General features: G+C 33.9%; 4 protein-coding genes across 8 annotated transcripts in view; 3 read left to right on the top strand and 1 right to left on the bottom strand.

Moving 5' to 3' along the window:
* LOC139990946 (fibroblast growth factor receptor homolog 1) overlaps positions 1-3,121 on the top strand; it is a 113,344-nt gene extending 110,223 nt beyond the window's left edge. For all 5 annotated transcript variants that reach the window (XM_072010611.1, XM_072010610.1, XM_072010607.1 and 2 more), the window contains 4 exons: positions 92-590; positions 777-917; positions 1,006-1,111; positions 1,336-3,121. In XM_072010611.1, the coding sequence (XP_071866712.1) occupies positions 92-590; positions 777-917; positions 1,006-1,111; positions 1,336-1,443 (854 nt within the window). In that variant the 3' untranslated portion in view covers positions 1,444-3,121. The remainder of the gene's footprint in view (positions 1-91; positions 591-776; positions 918-1,005; positions 1,112-1,335) is intronic.
* Positions 3,122-3,782: 661 nt separating this feature from the next.
* L(3)73ah (polycomb group ring finger 3-like lethal (3) 73Ah) lies at positions 3,783-6,488 on the top strand. Its single transcript, XM_072010619.1, has 5 exons — positions 3,783-4,006; positions 4,356-4,646; positions 4,735-4,880; positions 4,956-5,099; positions 5,170-6,488. The coding sequence occupies exons 2-5, from the start codon at positions 4,370-4,372 to the stop codon at positions 5,293-5,295; spliced, it is 693 nt and encodes a 230-aa protein (XP_071866720.1). The 5' UTR covers positions 3,783-4,006; positions 4,356-4,369; the 3' UTR covers positions 5,296-6,488.
* A 1,354-nt stretch (positions 6,489-7,842) lies between these two features.
* Positions 7,843-16,906, top strand: LOC139990952 (uncharacterized). The gene is made up of 8 exons (XM_072010621.1): positions 7,843-8,065; positions 12,225-12,371; positions 13,722-13,855; positions 13,937-14,057; positions 14,146-15,079; positions 15,163-15,403; positions 15,475-15,711; positions 15,804-16,906. The coding sequence occupies exons 1-8, from the start codon at positions 7,986-7,988 to the stop codon at positions 15,866-15,868; spliced, it is 1,959 nt and encodes a 652-aa protein (XP_071866722.1). The 5' UTR covers positions 7,843-7,985; the 3' UTR covers positions 15,869-16,906.
* Positions 16,893-19,787, bottom strand: Srp72 (signal recognition particle 72). Its single transcript, XM_072010616.1, has 8 exons — positions 19,628-19,787; positions 19,398-19,515; positions 19,048-19,303; positions 18,510-18,989; positions 18,069-18,431; positions 17,694-17,998; positions 17,405-17,617; positions 16,893-17,318 (listed from the first exon to the last, which is right to left on the bottom strand). Exons 1-8 carry the CDS (start codon positions 19,725-19,727, stop codon positions 17,183-17,185), a joined length of 1,971 nt encoding a protein of 656 aa, XP_071866717.1. The 5' UTR covers positions 19,728-19,787; the 3' UTR covers positions 16,893-17,182.
* Positions 19,788-20,257: the final 470 nt, after the last annotated feature.

Below are 20,257 nucleotides of genomic sequence, written 5' to 3' on the forward strand. Positions count from 1 at the left end.
CTAAAAATCATTCTAATCTATGCAAAAGATCTAATCGCCAATTACACACCAATCATCTGACCTAATTACCCAGTGACCAATTTCTCCACAGAGGGTCATACCGACGCGGAAATGATGGACTTGGTATCTGAGATGGAGATGATGAAGATGATCGGCAAGCACGTGAACATAATCAATCTGTTAGGAGCCTGTACACAAGGCGGGCCATTGTACGTGGTCGTAGAATTCGCTCCGCATGGAAACCTTCGTGATTTTCTACGGGATCACAGACCTTCCTCTGGATACGAACCGACCATTGGCCAAGAACCAAAAGAGAAAAAGACTCTCACCCAAAAGGACCTAGTATCGTTCGCCTATCAGGTAGCTAGAGGGATGGAATATTTAGCGAGCAGAAGGTGTATCCACAGGGATCTGGCTGCCAGGAATGTTTTAGTCAGTGACGAATATGTTTTGAAGATCGCTGACTTTGGTCTCGCTAGAGATATACACTGTCACGATTACTACAGGAAAACCACGGACGGAAGACTTCCGGTTAAGTGGATGGCACCCGAGGCTCTCTTCCATCGAGTTTATACCACTCAGTCCGACGTGTGAGTATAAGAAATGTTCTTAATGTTAATTGCATAAATATTCATTTGTTGTAAAGAATATTGGAATTATTTATCTTTTCGAAAATATAAAATCGAATGAGTCTGATAGCGTCTAACAGAGTGTCGCCAACACTGGTATCATTTATATTCGTTCATTAATTAGAGTCGATTCTCGTAATGTTTCAGATGGTCGTACGGGATTCTGTTGTGGGAGATCATGACACTGGGTGGTACCCCCTATCCGTCCGTACCATCCGTAGAAAAGTTGTTCCAGTTGCTAAGAACTGGCCATCGAATGGAGAAACCACCGTGTTGCTCCATCGAAATGTAAATGCAACTTTTACAATTTACCATGTGCTTTTTATCATGATGGAATACTAATACGCGATACTAATAAAACGAAACAACGTTGCAGATACATGTTGATGAGGGATTGCTGGAGTTACCAGCCTAACGAACGACCAATGTTTGGGGAACTGGTCGAGGATCTCGATAGGATATTAACGATAACTGCGAACGAGGTAAGAAACTTGAAATATTCTCTGAAAACCGAGACTGAGATTTTGAAGTTTCTTTCAAGCAGAAGAGAATTCCCAAGCTTCAATGATTTACATTATCATTCGTTTGCCTTGCGCGAGGATTACTCGGTCGTTCGATTATTTCTTCCAATCTTCGAATCTCAGTTATATTTAAAATAATCCTAATGTGTCTGGAATTTGAGAAACAATTAAACGTATCGTTTTAGGAATACTTGGACCTTGGCCTCCCGCAGCTAGACACGCCGCCGTCCAGTCAAGAGTCCAGCGAAGCCGACGACGACGAGGGCGAAGAAAAATTCCCTTACCTATTGTGAAAATCCCACGAACGATCGGTTTTCGCCGAAGATTGTGTAAAAACTCTGAGAAAGATCCGGAATGGACAACGAACGAAAGAAGCGCAGAAGATAAAAGCACGAGAAGGAAGAGGGATCAGATGCGAAGAAGAGGACGAACGAAGATCACGAAGAAGAGAAAACTATCTTATAGTCGAAGAACGCTGGTGAACGGAAGTCGATCTACCGACTGACCTAGCGAACACGCCAAATAATATAAATCAGTATTGAATTGTTTAGCGCGTATTCCGTAGAATTTAAGGAAGAAGAAAAAGAAGAAGGAAGAAAGTAACGATCGAGGAAGAAAACTCCGGCCTTCGAGGAGACTGATTTTCTTACGAACAACATTGTATTTATTTTCCTGTTATCTTTATATCCTGAGAAATCGATTACTATTATGGAACGTGCGTTTGTTCCACGTGATTCACGTACACGCGTTTCTCAGGTTTCTGTCGTAACAGAATCGTATCGAAGACTTTTGCTGCACACCTGAACTACTATGGCAGCCGAAGCGTGAGATATATAATAAAGAATAAAATTTGTTACAAAATATTCACGTCCAATTTTGTACATGTTATACTACCGTGCCATTGATAAGTGCCTTGGGAAGATGAATGAAAAGAAAAAGAGAGAGGGAAAGAGGAGATGGAAGGAAAGTTCCGCCAGGGCTTCTTGTATTCGTTAATATGAAGAGAAGAAGAAACACGTACATATATATGTATATGGTGCATCAGGTTTGCACAGAAGAGATACCTGATCTACAGGATAATCTCGAAAAGTGTTTGTAACTAGTCAATTAATAAAACCTGTACGTTTCTCTGTAACATAGCTCGAACTCTGTTATTAAAGTATAATGATATGTATTATGTTAGCGTTTCTACGTGAATGGACTCTAGTGGACAACGAGCGCGAATCTTCGAATTTTTGTAGAAAGATGAAAGAAGATTGTAGATCGTAAGTGAATGATACGATTCGTCGAGTTTTTAATCGTCCTTTTTTTTTCTTTTTTTTTTAACACGCGAGTTTCTACGTTGTGATCCGAACGGGAGTGTCTTCGTCGAGGAGAGACGAGTACGATTCAAAGAATATTGTATAGTTTCTTGACAATACGACGGAAGACAATTTTGCACATAACAAATGTTAGAAAAAAAGAAGAAGGAATTGAAAAAAAGAAGATAAAGAGAAGAAGATGATGGAGAGAAAATTCATTGCATCGTCCACGTGGATGTAAAATGCATAAAGATGTATAAATGGTGCATGCGAGAGGTGCTTAGTAGTAGATAATTTATTTCTCTGTATATTGTTACTTAGGATGTATTTTAGGATGTCGTTAACACTATTTTTTTTTTTTTTTTTTTTTTTGTATTATTATGGAACGAATGAGGCGAGATACGTGTAAAATATAGAACGGAGATTAATCAATTGATCAACGAAAATAATATACAAAAATGAGAGAAGATTCTTTGTACATAGCACCGATCTGTTTATTTAAAAGTTTTTCTCAACTTTTTCTTTTTCGTTTCGTTACCCAGCACCTAAAGGTAGCCAGTAAATCAGCATTTACCAAGGTAGATTGTATGTATAGTCTGCATAAATATTGGATTATTATTGTAACGTGAGTTTCGTCTCGAATAAATCACTGGAAACTGTACCCACATTACTCAATGTCTACATTTATTATTTCCAGACGTTTTCGCATGGTTTTTGCGATTTTCACGGTTCTTATTAGTTTTAGATGTTACAAACTTGGAATTCTGAGAAGGATTGAGAAACGTCGAGCGAATTTTCACAATCTAAATATCGTCATTCTAAATCGAATCTTTGCAACTACTAGGTTATTATTTTCTAGAAAATTCCCTAGATTATTATTTTCTAGAAAATTCCCAAGATTATTGTAATTAGTGGGCTGAAAATCATAATGTTATAGGTTACTTCAATGCTATTTTTCTTTTAATGTTATATACATAATAATCAGATATAAAAACATTTCGTAGCAAAAAACCAAATTATAACTAATGAACTATATTAATTATTGAATTAAGGTTGAACAATGAACTAAGCAAAAAACCGTATGACTAACTCATATTTATTAAATGTTTACGATTAAGAAAAGAAACAGATACAAAAAGCTTTCAAGTATTTCTAATTAATATAGGTTAAAATCAAACGAGTCACGCGCGCGTAAAAAATAGATATGCATGCATCGACACAGTTAAACGAATAAACAAATTAGTTTATGATTGATCGAGGACATATCGAGGGCATTTGAGAACTCCCCACCACCAAACGAAACCGCGTGTCCAGAGATGAGTTAACCATAAGACAAGCGATGGCGCTGTGATCAGTTCGTTTTGTTGTCATGAGTCACATTTACACTAAGTTGTTTTTACCAGGTTTTTAGTCGAACGTTTAATTTTGTATCCCTCCATTTCGCTTCGATTCAACGACAAAAAAATGCCAAGAATAATACGGACCATTCGAATGAAACTTCCTAACGAATAACACGAGTGATAGTTGCCATTGTGTGCTAACACTCGACATTCAGGTTAGAATCCGATAACCCACTTTTTACCGAGCTCAGTATTTATTTTCTCCTTCAGATCGTTGTGTAATGGCCTTTATTTTATTTCCTAACAAATTTTAAACGATTTAAACCATGTGTCAGTAGAACGAATTCTATGGATTTTACTTGTTGCCAAATTTTGACCATTTCTATAATAATGCCATTTGTGTACCATTATGTCAACAGTTACTTTGGAGTTTTTCTTTTTTTTTGGGGGTGGAGGGAGATAATAGTATCGTGAATTACTGTGTAAGATTTTAGTCCTATAAAGTGATAGGTTTGGAACGATTTGACAGCATTGAAATCTGATCGCATTTGTATGGTGTCTTAGGTAATATTTATTAAATGGTGATTACCAGTGCCATGGAGAGGAGAATCAAATTGAAAACACTGAACAGCCACATAACGTGCAAGATATGCAAGGGTTACTTGATAGACGCCACTACTGTCACGGAATGTTTACACACATTTTGCAAAAGTTGTCTGGTAAAACATTTAGAAGAAAAGCATACTTGCCCAACATGCCAAATTGTCATACATCAGTCGCATCCCCTCCAATATATTAGCTTTGACAGAACTATGCAGGATATTGTCTACAAATTAGTTCCTGATCTTCAAGAGAGTTAGTATTTTCTTGGCATTAATAAAACCGATAACTTGAAAATTCTTTATAACTGACAACATGATTAATCTGGTATATTTATCTCTAGATGAAATTAAAAGGGAAAGAGAATTTTATAGAGCAAGAGGTTTACCTTGCCCTAAAGATATCCTACCAAATGCTGGAGATGTTGAGGAAGAAAAAGCAACAGCTGATGCACATGCGGAATCAGACTATCACCGTACTGATGAACAGGTAAAGAGAGATAAAAATTGTTTACTCTATATTTGAATATGTTTTGATAATTGTAAACAGCAAATGTTTTCACAGGTTAACGTATGTTTGGAATGTATAAATACAAGTTTGAAAACTTTAAAACGAAGATTTATTAGATGCTCTGCCCAAGCAACCATCACACATTTGAAAAAGTTTATTGCCAAGAAAGTGTTAAATGGAATGGAAAAATATCGGGATGTGAGTAAAAATTATGAAAAATTCATATCATAATTTATATTGCATTACTAATTAATGATGCTCTTTGCAGATTGATATATTGTGCAATGATGAATTATTAGGCAAGGACCACACGTTGAAATTTGTTTATGTAACAAGATGGAGGTTCCGGGACCCACCTTTAAGGTTACAATATAGACCACGAATAGACATCTAAGACTCTTATCTTTATGTTCGATATGCGATGAAAATCACAAAAAATCTTGTACCTATTTTATACGTTTGCTAGTTCTATCCGTGTATTGCCCGTCATAGTACTTATTTCTGTGTTTTTGGCACAGTAAAGAAATTTAATTTCGAGAATAATTTCCTGCGATGAAACAGAGTTGCTTTACACTCGCAATTTTCTATCCCTGCAATAGAAAGAATTGCTTTAACCAAATTACCAATAATCATTAACACGGCATATTGTTACGATAGCAATTCTATACATTCGATTATCATTTTATTCCTTTCTAGTTAAAGTTTGGGATCGTTTGCGTATTATCTTCGATTGAGTTACATTAACTCGCCTTTCTGATGTTCGTTACGAATTATTAATCTATATTTGTGTAATGCATAAATATAAGTAGACGAAGAAATCATAGCGACACTGTGACAACGAGAAAGTAACTTTTTCGTTCGCTGACAGTATCGATAAATGCAATTCTAAATATTTAGTTTTATATTACCGTGACGCATCTTGCGTGTTCTCGTATCAATCCTTTATAAGTAATGTTTTTAGTTAGGAGATACAGAAATAGCAATCGGTATGTGTCACGGATAAAAATTTGTTACTTTCCCGCGCATGGCAACGGAACAAAAGATCATCTTTCTTCTTGTAATCTTAAGACGTAAATTTCTTTTTATACATACCCTAATTGTATATAGAATATTTTTGACAGAATCCCGATAATATTGCGCGTAGACACAGCTTTGTATTAGAGAAAGGGGAAAAAATGGAAAAAATAAGCTGGGTCTAAATACTGAAATATTTTGACCCTTTTAACTTTGTATGTTTATGCGCTGTACACATTCTAATTCAGGTCCCGAGTTTCACTCAATGTCGGGATACAAAAGAATTTTATCAAACATATTTTCTCGAGGGATTTGATAAGGACAACAATGCGTTGAGCGAAACAGACAGGGCCACATATCGCTTAATAGTTAAATGAACTTGTTTTGATGAACAGTGTAAAGCGAAGGAAAACAAGTCGTGTGATTGTATATAAATATTCTAGAGGGAAAAAATAAATAAAGTGCAGTTTACTTTACGAAGTAACGGCATTTTATGACTGCTAAGGCTTCTATGTTGTACACTATGTGTGTATCTCCATAAATTATTAAATAAATATTATGTTTTGTACAGTATCAATTGAATCGATTAACTAGAATTCAATTATCATCAAAAAAGTAAGAAACTTATAGACTGCGAATGTTTATGCAAATTTATATCTTTGTATGCAGTGGATACAAAAAATATTTGCATATATCCTTATTTTCCAATGAAACATCTTTTTATCAGGTTCTATATTTAACTGTTATTGTACTAACTTTTGTAGTCATATGAAAGTATTACTAAACAATATGAACCTTACTGTGCTTGCATTTAATTAATTAATATATAAATGCTATAACAAATATAATGTGCAAATGCAGGGTGATTTATAGATGTATGTTAGTATTTCAGGAAATGAATCTACATAATAAAATAAATAATGAAAATTATATGAACATTTGCTCTACGTATCTTGGTTTTTGAGTTCATATGACGTGTTTTACTTATTTTAATGTGTAGATTCGTCTCTTAAAGTATTGACATTTATCAATCACCTCCTACTTTTTATAGTTACTGTTTGAATATTTTTTATACTTTTGGACATTATGTGCATTCTGTACATTTTTACATCTATAAATTTGTATAATATGTGCATAAACATCCGTAGTCTAGTTGCAAAATTCTTTCAAATACCTTAGTCTGTAGAAATGATGTAACGAATTTTTTGAATCGTATTACAGGCAAAATGGCGGTAAATTATTATCTAACATTACGTGGTCACCAAACAGATGCCAAGAAAGTTTAACGACAGAATACTAATTCCACCCGAATAATCCAAAGCTACCTTGCCCCACTATTTAGAAAGTCTATATACATCTTTCAAATGTTTTCAAAAGAATGAGAAAACTTGAATCATACAGTTATGCAATAATGATGTTCATGTAGAAAACCGTGCAATTCTGAGTTTCTCGATCGATGACACATTTCATATTTTTCAGTCAAAAAATTCGTTACAAGTGCTTGCAATTCCATTTTACAAAGCAATATTACGAAATCAATAAATTAGAGTGCACAAACTTACATTAATTTTCCAGGTGAAATGCATAGAAAGAAACACCACATTTACGCAGGTAAAATTTTGCACCAAACTAAGCTAATTTCATCATCAAAACACATTTCATGTCACCAAATCTAAGAAGATTCCTTACAAATGCTACAATTGCTATAATTGCTACAATTCCATTTTACAAAACGATATTACGAAATTAATGAATTAGAATGTAAAACCTATATTAATTTCCCAGATGAGACATGTGAAAAGGGACACGATACTTTCGCGCGTAAAATTTCGCATCAAAATGGCTTCGCGATTTGAAAAGGTACGCCTGCGCAGTAGCTATACAGGCAGAAGCAAATGAACGCATGCGCGATGCATTCTAAGGTAGTTTATGGTCAATGTGCGTCGAGTAGAGACCGTGGCTGCAGTGCAGCAGCACGGTAAACGTGGTTTCGTTGAACTCTTTATGAATTTAACTCTGAGTGTCAGTAATTTTCTCGCATGTCCGATCTGCGCGCAGTTTCGCAGATAAATGAGCTTGCAAGATAGCCTCTTCTCCGAGGACGTGGAGCACGACGTGATTCTATTTTCAAGGGACAAGAAACGGAAAAGGTAGGAGAGCCAAACGATCACATTTCCTGATGCAACGACGCGCCTTTAAAGGTTAGATCACTACGGTTTTTTTACAACGTGTCTTCAAACATTCTTCACTTTCAATTTCTACGAACGTTTATGATACTACATCGTAAAGCTTTCTCCGAGAAATCATCGGTATTAAATCTTTTAAAAATGTATCTCAACAATGTAAAAGTAGTTGATGTTTGTCAATCACGCAAGAAAATGAGATAATATACGCTATCATAAATAGAATCGATTTGATAGCCCACAATTTTTATTGGCGATTTAGTTTAGAATGTTAGCGGAGACGCGTTATGTTAAATTTATTCGTATCCTTGACATACAATTTGCGACTCGAAGGCAATTAGAATTAACTTTATAACCTAAATGATTTAGGATACCATAGAACTGTTGAAAAGTGTTCAATGTGTTTGTTATTGATGTGTCTTATGGCCTCCGTGTAGTATATTTATAAATATCTTGCTCTAAAGGTAAATGGTTGATATCATCGTCTTCCAGACAACGTATATCGGTCTGTATTACTGTGAGTGATTAAAATATTCGGAAATTAAGGTATACATATACATAGGCTACTTTGACGCTTTATATTTTTAATCATTGAGAATTTTAAATGAGAAATTATGTTAATGTTGAACAATTAAACATGACTTTTAAGTGGGAAAAATATATAAATTTCATGCTAAATACAAATTTGAACGCTGATTAATTCATTTGCGCTTTTAAGACAATCTAAATATGCATTCTAACTATAAACCAATATTTCTTGTTTGCACTGAAGATCTTCATATCTAGCATTTACATTATTTACACTCCTGAACAAGAAGATAGCACAATGTGTAAATTCGTAAAACTTTATTCGATAATGAAGAAAAATGGGAAAATAATAAACTTCTTTTGAATGTAAACTTACAATATAAAATGTTCACGGAATATAAATAATTTTTCTTACCCGTAAAATTAAAAAAACTACAAGAATTCAATGAGTCAAACTGATAACACATACTACGAGAAAATGAAGATTTACTTATATTTACTGAAAATAATACAATGTTAGTATTTTGTGGAGCTTCCTTTCTGTAAACCGTTCTTGCAAGCTCTCCCCAATAATTTTCAATTCAGAAGATCTTGCTGTCCGTTGCAGAACGCCGATTTTTTTTATCAACAAAATATTTTATAACTATCTGTTGAACGACAGTACTATCTTATTGAAATATACAATTTTTATCAATAATTGTTACTGCATGTGTTTGTATCTTCAGTTCAATATACCTTTAACTATACATGCAATTTTATACAAAGACAATTTTCGTTTTTCTATGATAACCAATACCCGCCCATACCATGATGCTTCTTTAGCATCTTAGTTGTCGGCTGCTTGAAACTTCTTCTTCTGTTTACACATCGTGGTAATAATATTTCCATCTATCAGGGCCATGTGAAATTCTATTGTGCTATCTTTTTGTTCGTCCGAAGAAGTACAATGTTTACATCCAAGGATTACTAACATCGACTCAAAAAGCTTGTTTTATAAGATGTATATAAGAAAGTTACAATATGTGTAACTTATGTGATTAACTTGATATAATTGAGTAGTGTAAAAAAAATGAAACGAGATCGAAATCAATTGTCGCGTGATAAAAATATTCATAGATTTTCTTGTTTATAACTAATAGATTGTTCCATTCCATCCTCAGATTGTTCCGTTACATTAGACCGTTTTTTTCTTTTCTCACATTCCCCGCGAATTTCAAACGTTTACGCGTTTTATTTTTCGCTGTACATTTATATTTTTAGCAAACTACATAGTGTTTTGAGAAACATAAAAGAACTGTGACGCATTGGCAGGTTGCCTGAAGGAAATAAGAATGCGTTTCATAGATGTCAATAGTTCTAATTAACATTTCTGTTTTTAATTAACATCATATGGTTCCTTGCATTTGATTTAAAATATTGCAGTAAGATGGGAATACATAATAAGTTGCGGTTATTGGTTAACTAGCCCTCCATAGATGGCGGAAGTTGCGTACGTCGTTAGATAACAAAAGAAAATTTATACGAAACATAAATTTTAATGGAACGTATTATCTCCATCAACGACAACGAAAATAATGTACCACGCGGTTATACAAGATTAACTGTCGCTACAAACATATATTATATAAGAATACCGTAATATGTACAGTTCTTTGATTATTCAATATGCAGTTTCAATATTTCATAAATATTTCATGGACCGTTCGTATTTAAACATATTCTATCTTTAAAACTTTTAAAACAAAATTTGTAGATATTTTATCGATAAAAAATGTTTAATGTGATAATTACTTTGCTTGAGAAATAAGATAATAAAAAGGAAAGGAAAGAAAAGAAGGCCCCGATCGTCCGCCATATTGAATAATTGTTTAAGTTTAGATGACAAATAGGAAAATTTATTTCTTTTGGTGGAAATTTTGCTATAATTAAAAAAAAAAAGTATAGTAAATATCCTCCAAAGATAGTAAATATTAGAAGCCCAATATCGACGATGTAAGCATCAAAAATATCATACGCGTGTTAACCCCAAAAAATCCTCACCTTTTTCACTTACGTCATTTGCCACTTAGCGACTCGTTAATTATTAAAATCACGCGTCAGGGGGACAGATGGTCGATTTTGAATGGCACGAATAATTGTTAATCTATGGAGTGTAACCGGTCTCTCGTCGTATGTCGCTCACGTATACGCATGATTACGTGAACCACGCAACACTTACGAGTCGCACGGGACTCTGTTTCTTCTTTGTAGTTCAAGGCTCGTCGATTTAGTCGTCTCTGAAACGTAATTAACATAGATCTTACTCTTGGAACGACGATTCATCAACCGGATCAGACGATAGCGTGGAACGGTTGTTTTGTTCGGTCTGTTGCAGTCGATTTCTTTTTCTTCTCGGCTTTCATATCTGGCTATAAGAGAAAGAGAAGCGCAGAGAACCCCGATTTATCACGCTACATGGTTCGTTCCACCTGAACGGTTGGCATGTAATTTAACTATCGTGAAACGACATTAAGGTGGGAATTTTATCTTGTTTTCCAGCATCCATATTAGTCTAGATAGTTTTATTTATCTACCGAGACTGAAATTGCCCTCCACTAGATCTTGAGAGTTCGTTTCCTATTTCCTACTTTTTGTGTATTGCCTGCGCCTGTTCTAATGCTCTCAATGCTTTCTAAAAACATCCGGTTACGACGTTACACATAATAAATTCCGTCTTTATCCGACCGTTTTATTCCGGCTGAACGTAATAGCCGGTTTCCATGAAATCTGATTATGTATGTGAAATGTAACGCGGTTGTAACGGCGGTGATGTCGGCGCATAGTGGAGAATTTGTATCGGAAAGTTGGCCAAAAGTCGATTTCAGAAATTTTGTTTCGCTTGCAAAATTTTCATTCCCAAAAAGAATCGAATACATTACGAATAACTTATTAACGACCTTTTTCTTTGTACGTACGGCATTAAAGTACTTCGAAAGTTTATAGTTGAGTCATTCGATTGCTCTACGAAATAGCATAAAGGTAAATTTGGAGAGCCTTAAGCAAATAGTATTAAATCAGGAGAATTATTCAGAGGAAGCATTTAGGCATGAAATATCTTATATAAAATCAGAGTTTAAATATAGATAGTTACGTAAGTTGCAAGGAGAAAATTTTCGAAATAAATAATGAAAGCTGGATTCAAGAAATTGTTCCATAATTTTAATATCACAACACGTAATCAGTGTTTAATTAAAAATCAAACAATATCGATGAAGTTAATCAATGTGGCTTCTATATGATCCGAGCGAAAATATTTTTAAAATAATATTTTCTTACTAAAAAGTTGTCCTACATCTTTGCCCAACTTCTTCATGCAAATACCCGCATTATGTGTCTGTGGAATGACCGAAATGATACACGATTATTCGGACCAAGGATGGCTCTAATTTTAAGAAAATCAAAGAAGGAGAAAGTGAAATGTTATGTAAAAGTTAGCCTGCCTGTGTTCATCTGACAGGATACGGGCAAAGTGGCCCGAGGCAAGGCGGTTACGTTCACCCGTCCTCAGTCCAGTCTCACTTTCAGCCGTGATCGTAACGCGTTCTTTTCACTTTTGCAGGGTACTCGTCTTTCCACCTGTAAACAACTATCGAAGATATATTATACACCAGCTGGTGCAGGACCGCTTTGCCGATCTGCATACATTCTCGATCGGCCAGGGTTCTGCCAGACGGACAGTCGTGTGTTACAAAAGTGACGTGATAAGGTATCGAAGTGCCTATTGTTATAATACATGTATTATATATATATAGATAGTGACATTGCTTCGTTAAGTGGCCGTTGCTATCCCCACCAATTCGATCTTGCTTCGTGAAGTGAGCCTTTGATGTTGCGTACAGTCTATCACGAAAGTCTTCGTTCATCATCACCATCAAGTTCGAAGTATTCTAATCAAGATGTTAAATCCTACAATATTTTTGGTATCCAATTTTGTATTAATTGCAGTTAAATGTATATTTAAATAAATATCACAGCTCTTTATTTAAAAAAGAAAAAACTGAAAATATATAAATGTATATACGTATGTCTATACGTTATAGCTCTCTATAGGTATCAGTTGCAGTTTACTATCTTTTTAACAGTAATGGAATTAAAGGTTTTGTAATTACTGGTATAACCGTTTTAAGATCTTCGTAATCTAAATATTTATGATTTCTTAGATTCTTCAAGAAATACAGTAGTATACTGAGCACAATGAGAACTATTTTGTATTGATATGTAAGTATAGATGATCCTGTAACAAAGTTTATTTTTTATTTCCTTTGTGACTACAATCGTGTCTATAGACTTTTGCAAGTGACTGTATATGATATAAACAAGCACATACATGCCTCTCTCGATAACTGACTAGATACAATTCCGTGGTCATTTAGCAAAGTGCTATTACATTCAATCCTTTCAGTGATATATCACCTGAACAAATCACAAAGTGTAGAATTTCATTATTTCCTGTTGTGAATCATTTAATGATGCCGCTCCATCGATAACCTATCAATAAAAAAGACATTCTGATAACAATTATAGTTCAGCGATTTCTGTAATAATTGTGGATAAATATATAGTGCTTGTGTTAAATTGAAGAAAAAATTGTTACTATATTTTAATAGTATATTTTATGAATTGGATTTTATGTAAAATATGCATTAATTTTTAATAGATTTATTGTAAAGTTAGTAAAAGTATTAAATTATAAACTCTCAATGTATTTGTATCACGGAATGCGCCTATTTCTTCGCATAAGATGTAATATTATTTTAACGTGATTAATTTAAAAACGATCATATTAATACTCGATTCATTCGAAAGTAGAACTCGTTCTAGATTGAATCGGATTTATGCGAAATTCACAGACGATTCTAATACTGTTACGAAATGAGTTTACAAGAATGAAATTCTTGCGACGTAGCAGCAGTAAACGAAAGTGAAACTGACCGGCTCAAGGTCGCGTGACGTAGTACTCAGACGCGTCAGAGAACTATTTAACCGACTTAAAAAAGAAATATTAAACTAATTATAAAATAACGAGGTTATGATATTTTATTTTTCAATATTCAAGGGACCCAAAATTGAATGGTGAACAGTGTACAACAAGTTGTGTAACGAAAGGTACTGGTACGTTGTTCGAGATGGGCGTTGAAGGTCAACGATCGCCCTCCGCATCTCCAGAACGCGTACGAATTCAAAGACAAGGTAATTAAAAACTTATATTGGAAACTTTATATCTGAGAAAGATAGTGTAAAGTTAATTAAATTTGTCATTCGAACTTTCAGTAAAATCAACGCCAACGGTTGAAATCTATAGGCCGCCAGCTGCTAGGAGGGCCAGAAATGAACTTCAAACAAATATGGACCAAGTTCAAATACAAGCAACTGCAGATTCATCTACTGCAAAGTAAGAAATTGTAAAAATACTTTCGTCTATTTTCTTTCCTATAATTCAAAGAATAAATTATAAATATCTTTAACTGAATTTTATTAAGATCTTCTCGTCAAAGAAGGCCAGATCGCGCAGTTTATGTACCAAGACATCGTAGAAGTTTGGAAACAGAAGGGAGTCCTCAGCCAGTAGAACCTATTCGTGTGAGTCGTTCAGTTAAGGACAATCCGTCCTCTGCTTCTCATGGGCAATCAAAATCAAGTTTAGATATCAAAGAAACAGATTCTAGTGTACAACAAAGTATAGAATGTGAACAAAAGGAATTAAATGCGTGTTTTGATGATAATCAAAGTAATGATGAATCTGAAATTAATATCTGTCTACAAGAAGTTCCAAAGGACCCGAGTTCTTCTGTTATTCCAGAAGGACTTACGATGGAAACTAGTGATAAAATAACAACTAAGCAGTTAGATAATCTAAATGAAGATGTGCCAAATGATACAGACAGTACTACTGCTCCTGAAACTAAATGTGAGACAACCGATACATTTCAGTCAGGAACTATTGAAGAACAAGAAATCTCTAGTAATTCTAGTGAAGATAACAATAACTTAGACTCAGTTGAGACATGTATATATAGTGAAGTTAATATTAATGAAGAAATAGACAGATCTGATAAATGTAATAACGATATTGTTGTAACTAATTCAAATGCAAATAACAAACAACATACGGAAATTTCAAATAAGGACGAGATAACAAACCAAAAGAACGCGCAAATGATGCGTCGCAATATGGTATCGAACGTGCTGATTATCTCAGATAGTGTACAGAAAGAACCACAGCAACCTATTAAGGAAGTTATTCCTGTTCCTACAGCACCACCAGAGAAGAAAGTAAAAAAGGTTGTGCGGCAGAAAAGTAAACCTGCACCTCCACCTTCTCCACCAATTAAAAAGATTAATAGGGATGAATGTGACTGGGACAGTTTATTCGACGATAATGGTGATTGTCTAGATCCAACTCTTATCGAAGAGGCAAGTATTTATGAATTTACCCTTCACCAACATAAAACGACAAAACTATGTACTTTCTTAATGTTAATCACTTTTAATTTCAGTTAACAGCTGCTGTTGGTAATGTTATGATAGAACAACCGAAAAGCGATTACAAACCGTACACTAAACACATCGAGGTATCCAGCGATGAATTTGCTCATGTTGTTGAAATTTACAATTTCCCATCAGAATTTAAAACCTGCGATTTAGCAGCTGTTTTTAGTCCTTTTAAGAATGGTGGGTTTGAACTAAAGTGGGTAGATGACACACACTGTCTTGGAGTCTTCAGTAGTCCTCTTGTTGGTAATTAGAAACGAGTCAAAATTACACCGACATTATCACTAACAAGTGCTCACCTGTTAAATCGGTTTTAGCTGCTGAAGTATTGGCTTCGGACCATCCATTTGTTAAAACACGACCCTTGAGCGAGGCTACAGCCTTGAGTAAAACAAAAGCAAAAAGGAGCGCGGAATTTTTACAGCCGTACAGAAGTCGTCCGGAAACTTGCGCGGCATTAGCCAGACGACTGGTTACGGGTGCTTTAGGTGTAAAATTAGCTACTGCTAGGCAAGAACGCGAACATGAGAAAAATGTATTACGTGAGGCTAAAGGTAAGTATTATTTACACAAAACACTTCTCACAGTTTGAAACTTAAAAAAGCTTTAAAAAGGCAGAAATAAGTTGTTCTTTCTTTGTTTCTAGAGAAACGTAGATTAGCCAACAAACAGCGGGAAGATGCCTGGGAAGGCATTATACCTGAAAAGTAGCATTATTTGTTGGAAATATAATGTTCATACATTGAGAATTATTTACATCATTATGTAAGTGTTTTACGACATTTACATGAATTTGTGCCTTACTCATCTATTCTCATTTTTGACAAACTCATTTTTGTCGAACTGATTTGGCGATTGGTTTTGGGAACACGGGAAATTGCTTGCCAATAGATGAGTGTGGCATGACAAAACTATCAAGTAACGGATATACTTGCTTAGGACTGGTAAAATGAATTTTCCAGTGCTTGTTTATTTTCTACGTATTATGCATATCATAATATTCAGACCAGTTGAATGAGCGTGCCTGTTGTACTATTTTCTAATGGAAGGATATTAAGCATTTTAACTAAACGTTTAGATTTGGGCGATTTACAACCTTGACATATTAGGAAACTATATAAAAAGGAACACAGATGTAGAAGCGTTTTATGATATACATATACGGTTATTCTTACCTCGACAGTTGCCTCTCTGTTATAAATTTATATATACACGATAAACAATGCTGTGTTGTGCAATTGTAATACAAGACAATAAGTTAGAATGATAGAAACCGAGGATATCCTTTTACACAAGCACACGTGCGTGCACATACATCGATATGCTACAATGACATGTAATCACAGCGTGTCTTCACAGAGTTATGATTTTAGGGTAATGAATTTTACTGAAATATGAAGTGGCATTTTATTATTATACGCAATGTAAAATTATTGTAGTTACGAATTATGCCACTTATTATATTACATATACATATATAAATCTGTTACATGAATGTTAAAAATTTGACGCACAATCACAATATATCGACATGAATTACAGATTTACTAAAAGAAAAAAATGAATTTGACACAGATTGTATTTTTATATACAATTGTTACCAACAGAGAAATAAAGATATGTATTGCCAAATCCTAGTCAATGTATGCAAGGAATATGTTACCTATATTGTATATTATATTACAGAATTTTGTCAAAAATTGACAAGAGGATTAAAAGAAAAAGGGAATAAAAATATTTTATATATCATTCTTTTGTGTATATTTTCAATCCTGGTGGAACCTAGTTACATTTTAATCTAATGACAAATTCAGAAGTTAAAAATTTACAGTGATCAAACGATACTGGTATAAAGTAGTACGTTCGTTTAAAAATGGCAGTATTTTTTACTGTACATATGTACAGTGATAAAAAATATATGTATAATTGAAAAAGTTATACGACTCGTCAATGAGATGTATCGTTCGATCATTCATCTTTCTAGCAATATTGAAATATTATACATGTTTCCGATAAATACTTGTTTTACCATTTTCCTCCTTTCTTTTTCTTTTTTTGTTGAACCTTACGTTGCTGTTGTCGTGGACCGGAACTTTCTACCGCTGGACTATGTCGAGGGTTGGGAGAAGGTTTCGCATTTGTAGGCATTTTAGTAATATCACTGTAACGATAAGTGATAATAAAAGTTATCAATTGTATGTATTTTTTTAAATTAAATAATAAATATGTTTGTGAATTAATACGTACTACATATCACTAGCTACAGCTGCAGCACCTTGTGTGCCCTTCATTGCAGCATCTCGATTTCTCCTATCTCGTTTCTTCCTAAATCCACTACGTTCGTGTCTGGGTAACCATCGTTCAGGATCAGGTGGAACATTTGGATCATAGTTCTTAGGTAACTTTCCTTTGCGTTTACGTTTTTTCTTTTTCTTTTGTGTTATATCGACAGCGGGTTTGCTACACAATAAAATTATAATTATTAATTTTATTGAGAATTTTGTTATCGAGATTACATTAAAAGAATAATACTTACCCAGGAGATGGTTCTATCTTCTTCTTGATCATTTTGGTACCAATTACCCAGTTACTGTTCTCCAAAGCATCAACGTCGATCGTTTCAGAAAGGTCATGTAACGGTGGCAAACGTTTTGATAGCAATTGTGCCTTTTCTGGACGAAATTGCACATAAGCCACCACTAATTGCGCTAATGTCTTGTTATCGCAAGGCGCAGCATCTACCATTTCTTGTAAAATATCAGCTGCCATTTTAATATCTCCTCCTCGTAGATAAAAATCAGCGGCTTGTCGCCATAATTCTCCTAAATTAGCAATAGCTTCCTAAAATTGAATATTAAAGGTTATCCTAAATTGAGTTGAAAAAGAAAGAAATTAAATTAAATGCACCTACCTTATTTTTCTTGTAATAGTTAACTGCATTTTTTAGAGCAGCTGACGCTTTTTCACGATTATTATTAGCCATATGAAGAGTTACGAGTGCGCTGACTATGCCAGGTAATGATCTGTCTCTTTCACTCAGATTTTCAAGAATATCAATTGCCTCTTGTCTTTCATCCTGACTCAATAAGAGTTGCACACAAACCAGTTTCATTTCCAATTCTTTATCTCCAACTGCATACTGTATTAATAGCTTCGCTGCTTCCTTTGCTTTACCCTCTTTACCAAGTTGTACTGCCTTAACAAACATTGCATCCACAGCCAGTGCAGGATGATCCTTAGCTAGTTTATTGCAAAGTTGCTGACACTGGTCTGCCTGCAAGGACATAAGATATAGAATAATGATATGTGAACAATGATCAATAAAACAGTGTATTACTAATTGAGTTTATACCTGATCAGTGTATAAAGCTAACAAGCACTGATTGTATGCAATGTTCCGTCTCTGTCTAGAAGTTAATTTATGTTCTAAGCTATCATGAGTAGCGCTTTTCATTCTTTTTTTACTATCAAATACGTTTTGATCTTTATTAAGGCACACAAGGTTATTGCTTGCAACTGCTACTAGAGCTATGTCATCTGGTTTTGCTTTCAAAGCTGAAATGTACAATGCTTGAGCTTCTTTCTCGCGATCCTGAAGCTGAAGACAATATCCAAGTTGAACTCTAATAATTCCTAATTCATCTTCTATTTCTTCTTCAGCAACTCCATCTTCCTCTAAATTTTCTTTACACTTTTTCTCAGCTGCTCTAAGCTTTTTCTCTGCCTCAATCAAGATGGCTTTATCACCTTTGCTACCTTGTGCAATTAAACCACAAGCTGTATTATATATTAATTCATATGTATCTTCGCGTAATGCAGGAACTTCTAAGTTCTGTTAAAAAAATATAAATTACAATAAACATAAATTAACATATACTTAAATAACTTACAGAATCCTCAATTGCTAAATTTACAACCACTGCTGCAAGATTAGCTTCCCTTTCATCTTCATATTCATCGTGAGAATTCTTTATAATGTCTCTGTACACATAGAAACATTCTTCATATTTTTCTAGCCTATACAGTATCTGAGCCTTCAGTTCCTTAAGTTTCAATGAAGGATTTGAAACATTTTCGACTACCTTCAAAGCGTCCTGCACTTGATTCAATCTATATAAACAATATGCTTTCTCGAAATCCAAATTGCTAAAAAATATTTATTTGTTATTAGAATTTTACGAAGTGAATGTTAATTAAAATAGAAGTTTTAACACTAAAATATAATAAATGGATGACATACCCTGATAGTTTTGGATTCTTAGTAATAAACTGGAGTGCATCATTGAATTTAGATAATTGAATATAGCAAATAACTTTACAATGGAAAGCTGCTTCTTCATCCTGGGAAATACCTAAAACTGAAAAATTTTCTATTTTTGAGAATATGTTGTTCTTCGTAAATGGGACACAGGTTATGTTGATAGTAAACTCGTAGAATTGAAAGCAATTTGTAAAATCACGAAAACTCACTCTTATTAGCAATTTTTATTGCCCGCTCGTATTCACCATTTTGTCCTAATTTATTTAATTCTCCGTATAATACAGGAAAATTGTTTTCTTTTGTAGCCATGTTGCTCACTTTGCGGTCATGTCCAACGTGGAACTAATTTATGACTACCGAATACAGCATGATGTTCCAAGAACAATTTTAATAAAAGTTATTACTTATAAAGTATAGTTTATGTACCTATTTGAAAGAATGAGACATTGTTTAAAATATTTGATAGTAATTAAACAGTGTATAGCAAACAAATTTAATTAAATTAAATTTATTTATTAATACTACTCAAATTCTTTTTTAAAGCATTCAAAGATTGGGTAATTACAATATTTAATTTCAATTGGAGTAATATAATAATACTTGTGTATAATCTAACTGAAGATAATACCACTTTGATATTAGTCTTAAAATTATATTAGAAATGTAATCAAAAAGCTTTATTTATCGGAAGTGAGAAATGTAAGAACAAGGGAATAAAAAAGAATAAGTTAAATTTCCATGTTACTCAAATGCTTATTCATTTCATTAAAATTATATATATATACACATACGTTAGAATTATGTACAATTTACAATCTTCAGTTCAGCATATACATACA

Source organism: Bombus fervidus, chromosome 9, assembly GCF_041682495.2.
Source record: "Bombus fervidus isolate BK054 chromosome 9, iyBomFerv1, whole genome shotgun sequence".
NCBI lineage: Eukaryota > Metazoa > Arthropoda > Insecta > Hymenoptera > Apidae > Bombus > Bombus fervidus.

Excerpts from the sequence above, each read along its gene's own strand:
- LOC139990952 (XM_072010621.1), top strand. The coding sequence starts at position 7,986 with ATGAGCTTGCAAGATAGCCTCTTCTCCGAGGACGTGGAGCACGACGTG. Across the intron at positions 15,080-15,162 it reads ATCCAACTCTTATCGAAGAG|TTAACAGCTGCTGTTGGTAA; the intron begins GCAAGTATTTAT and ends TTTTAATTTCAG. Across the intron at positions 15,712-15,803 it reads TGTATTACGTGAGGCTAAAG|AGAAACGTAGATTAGCCAAC; the intron begins GTAAGTATTATT and ends CTTTGTTTCTAG.
- Srp72 (XM_072010616.1), bottom strand. The coding sequence starts at position 19,727 with ATGGCTACAAAAGAAAACAATTTTCCTGTATTATACGGAGAATTAAAT. Across the intron at positions 19,304-19,397 it reads AAGAATCCAAAACTATCAGG|CAATTTGGATTTCGAGAAAG; the intron begins GTATGTCATCCA and ends AATATTTTTTAG. Across the intron at positions 17,618-17,693 it reads AAGATAGAACCATCTCCTGG|CAAACCCGCTGTCGATATAA; the intron begins GTAAGTATTATT and ends TTTATTGTGTAG.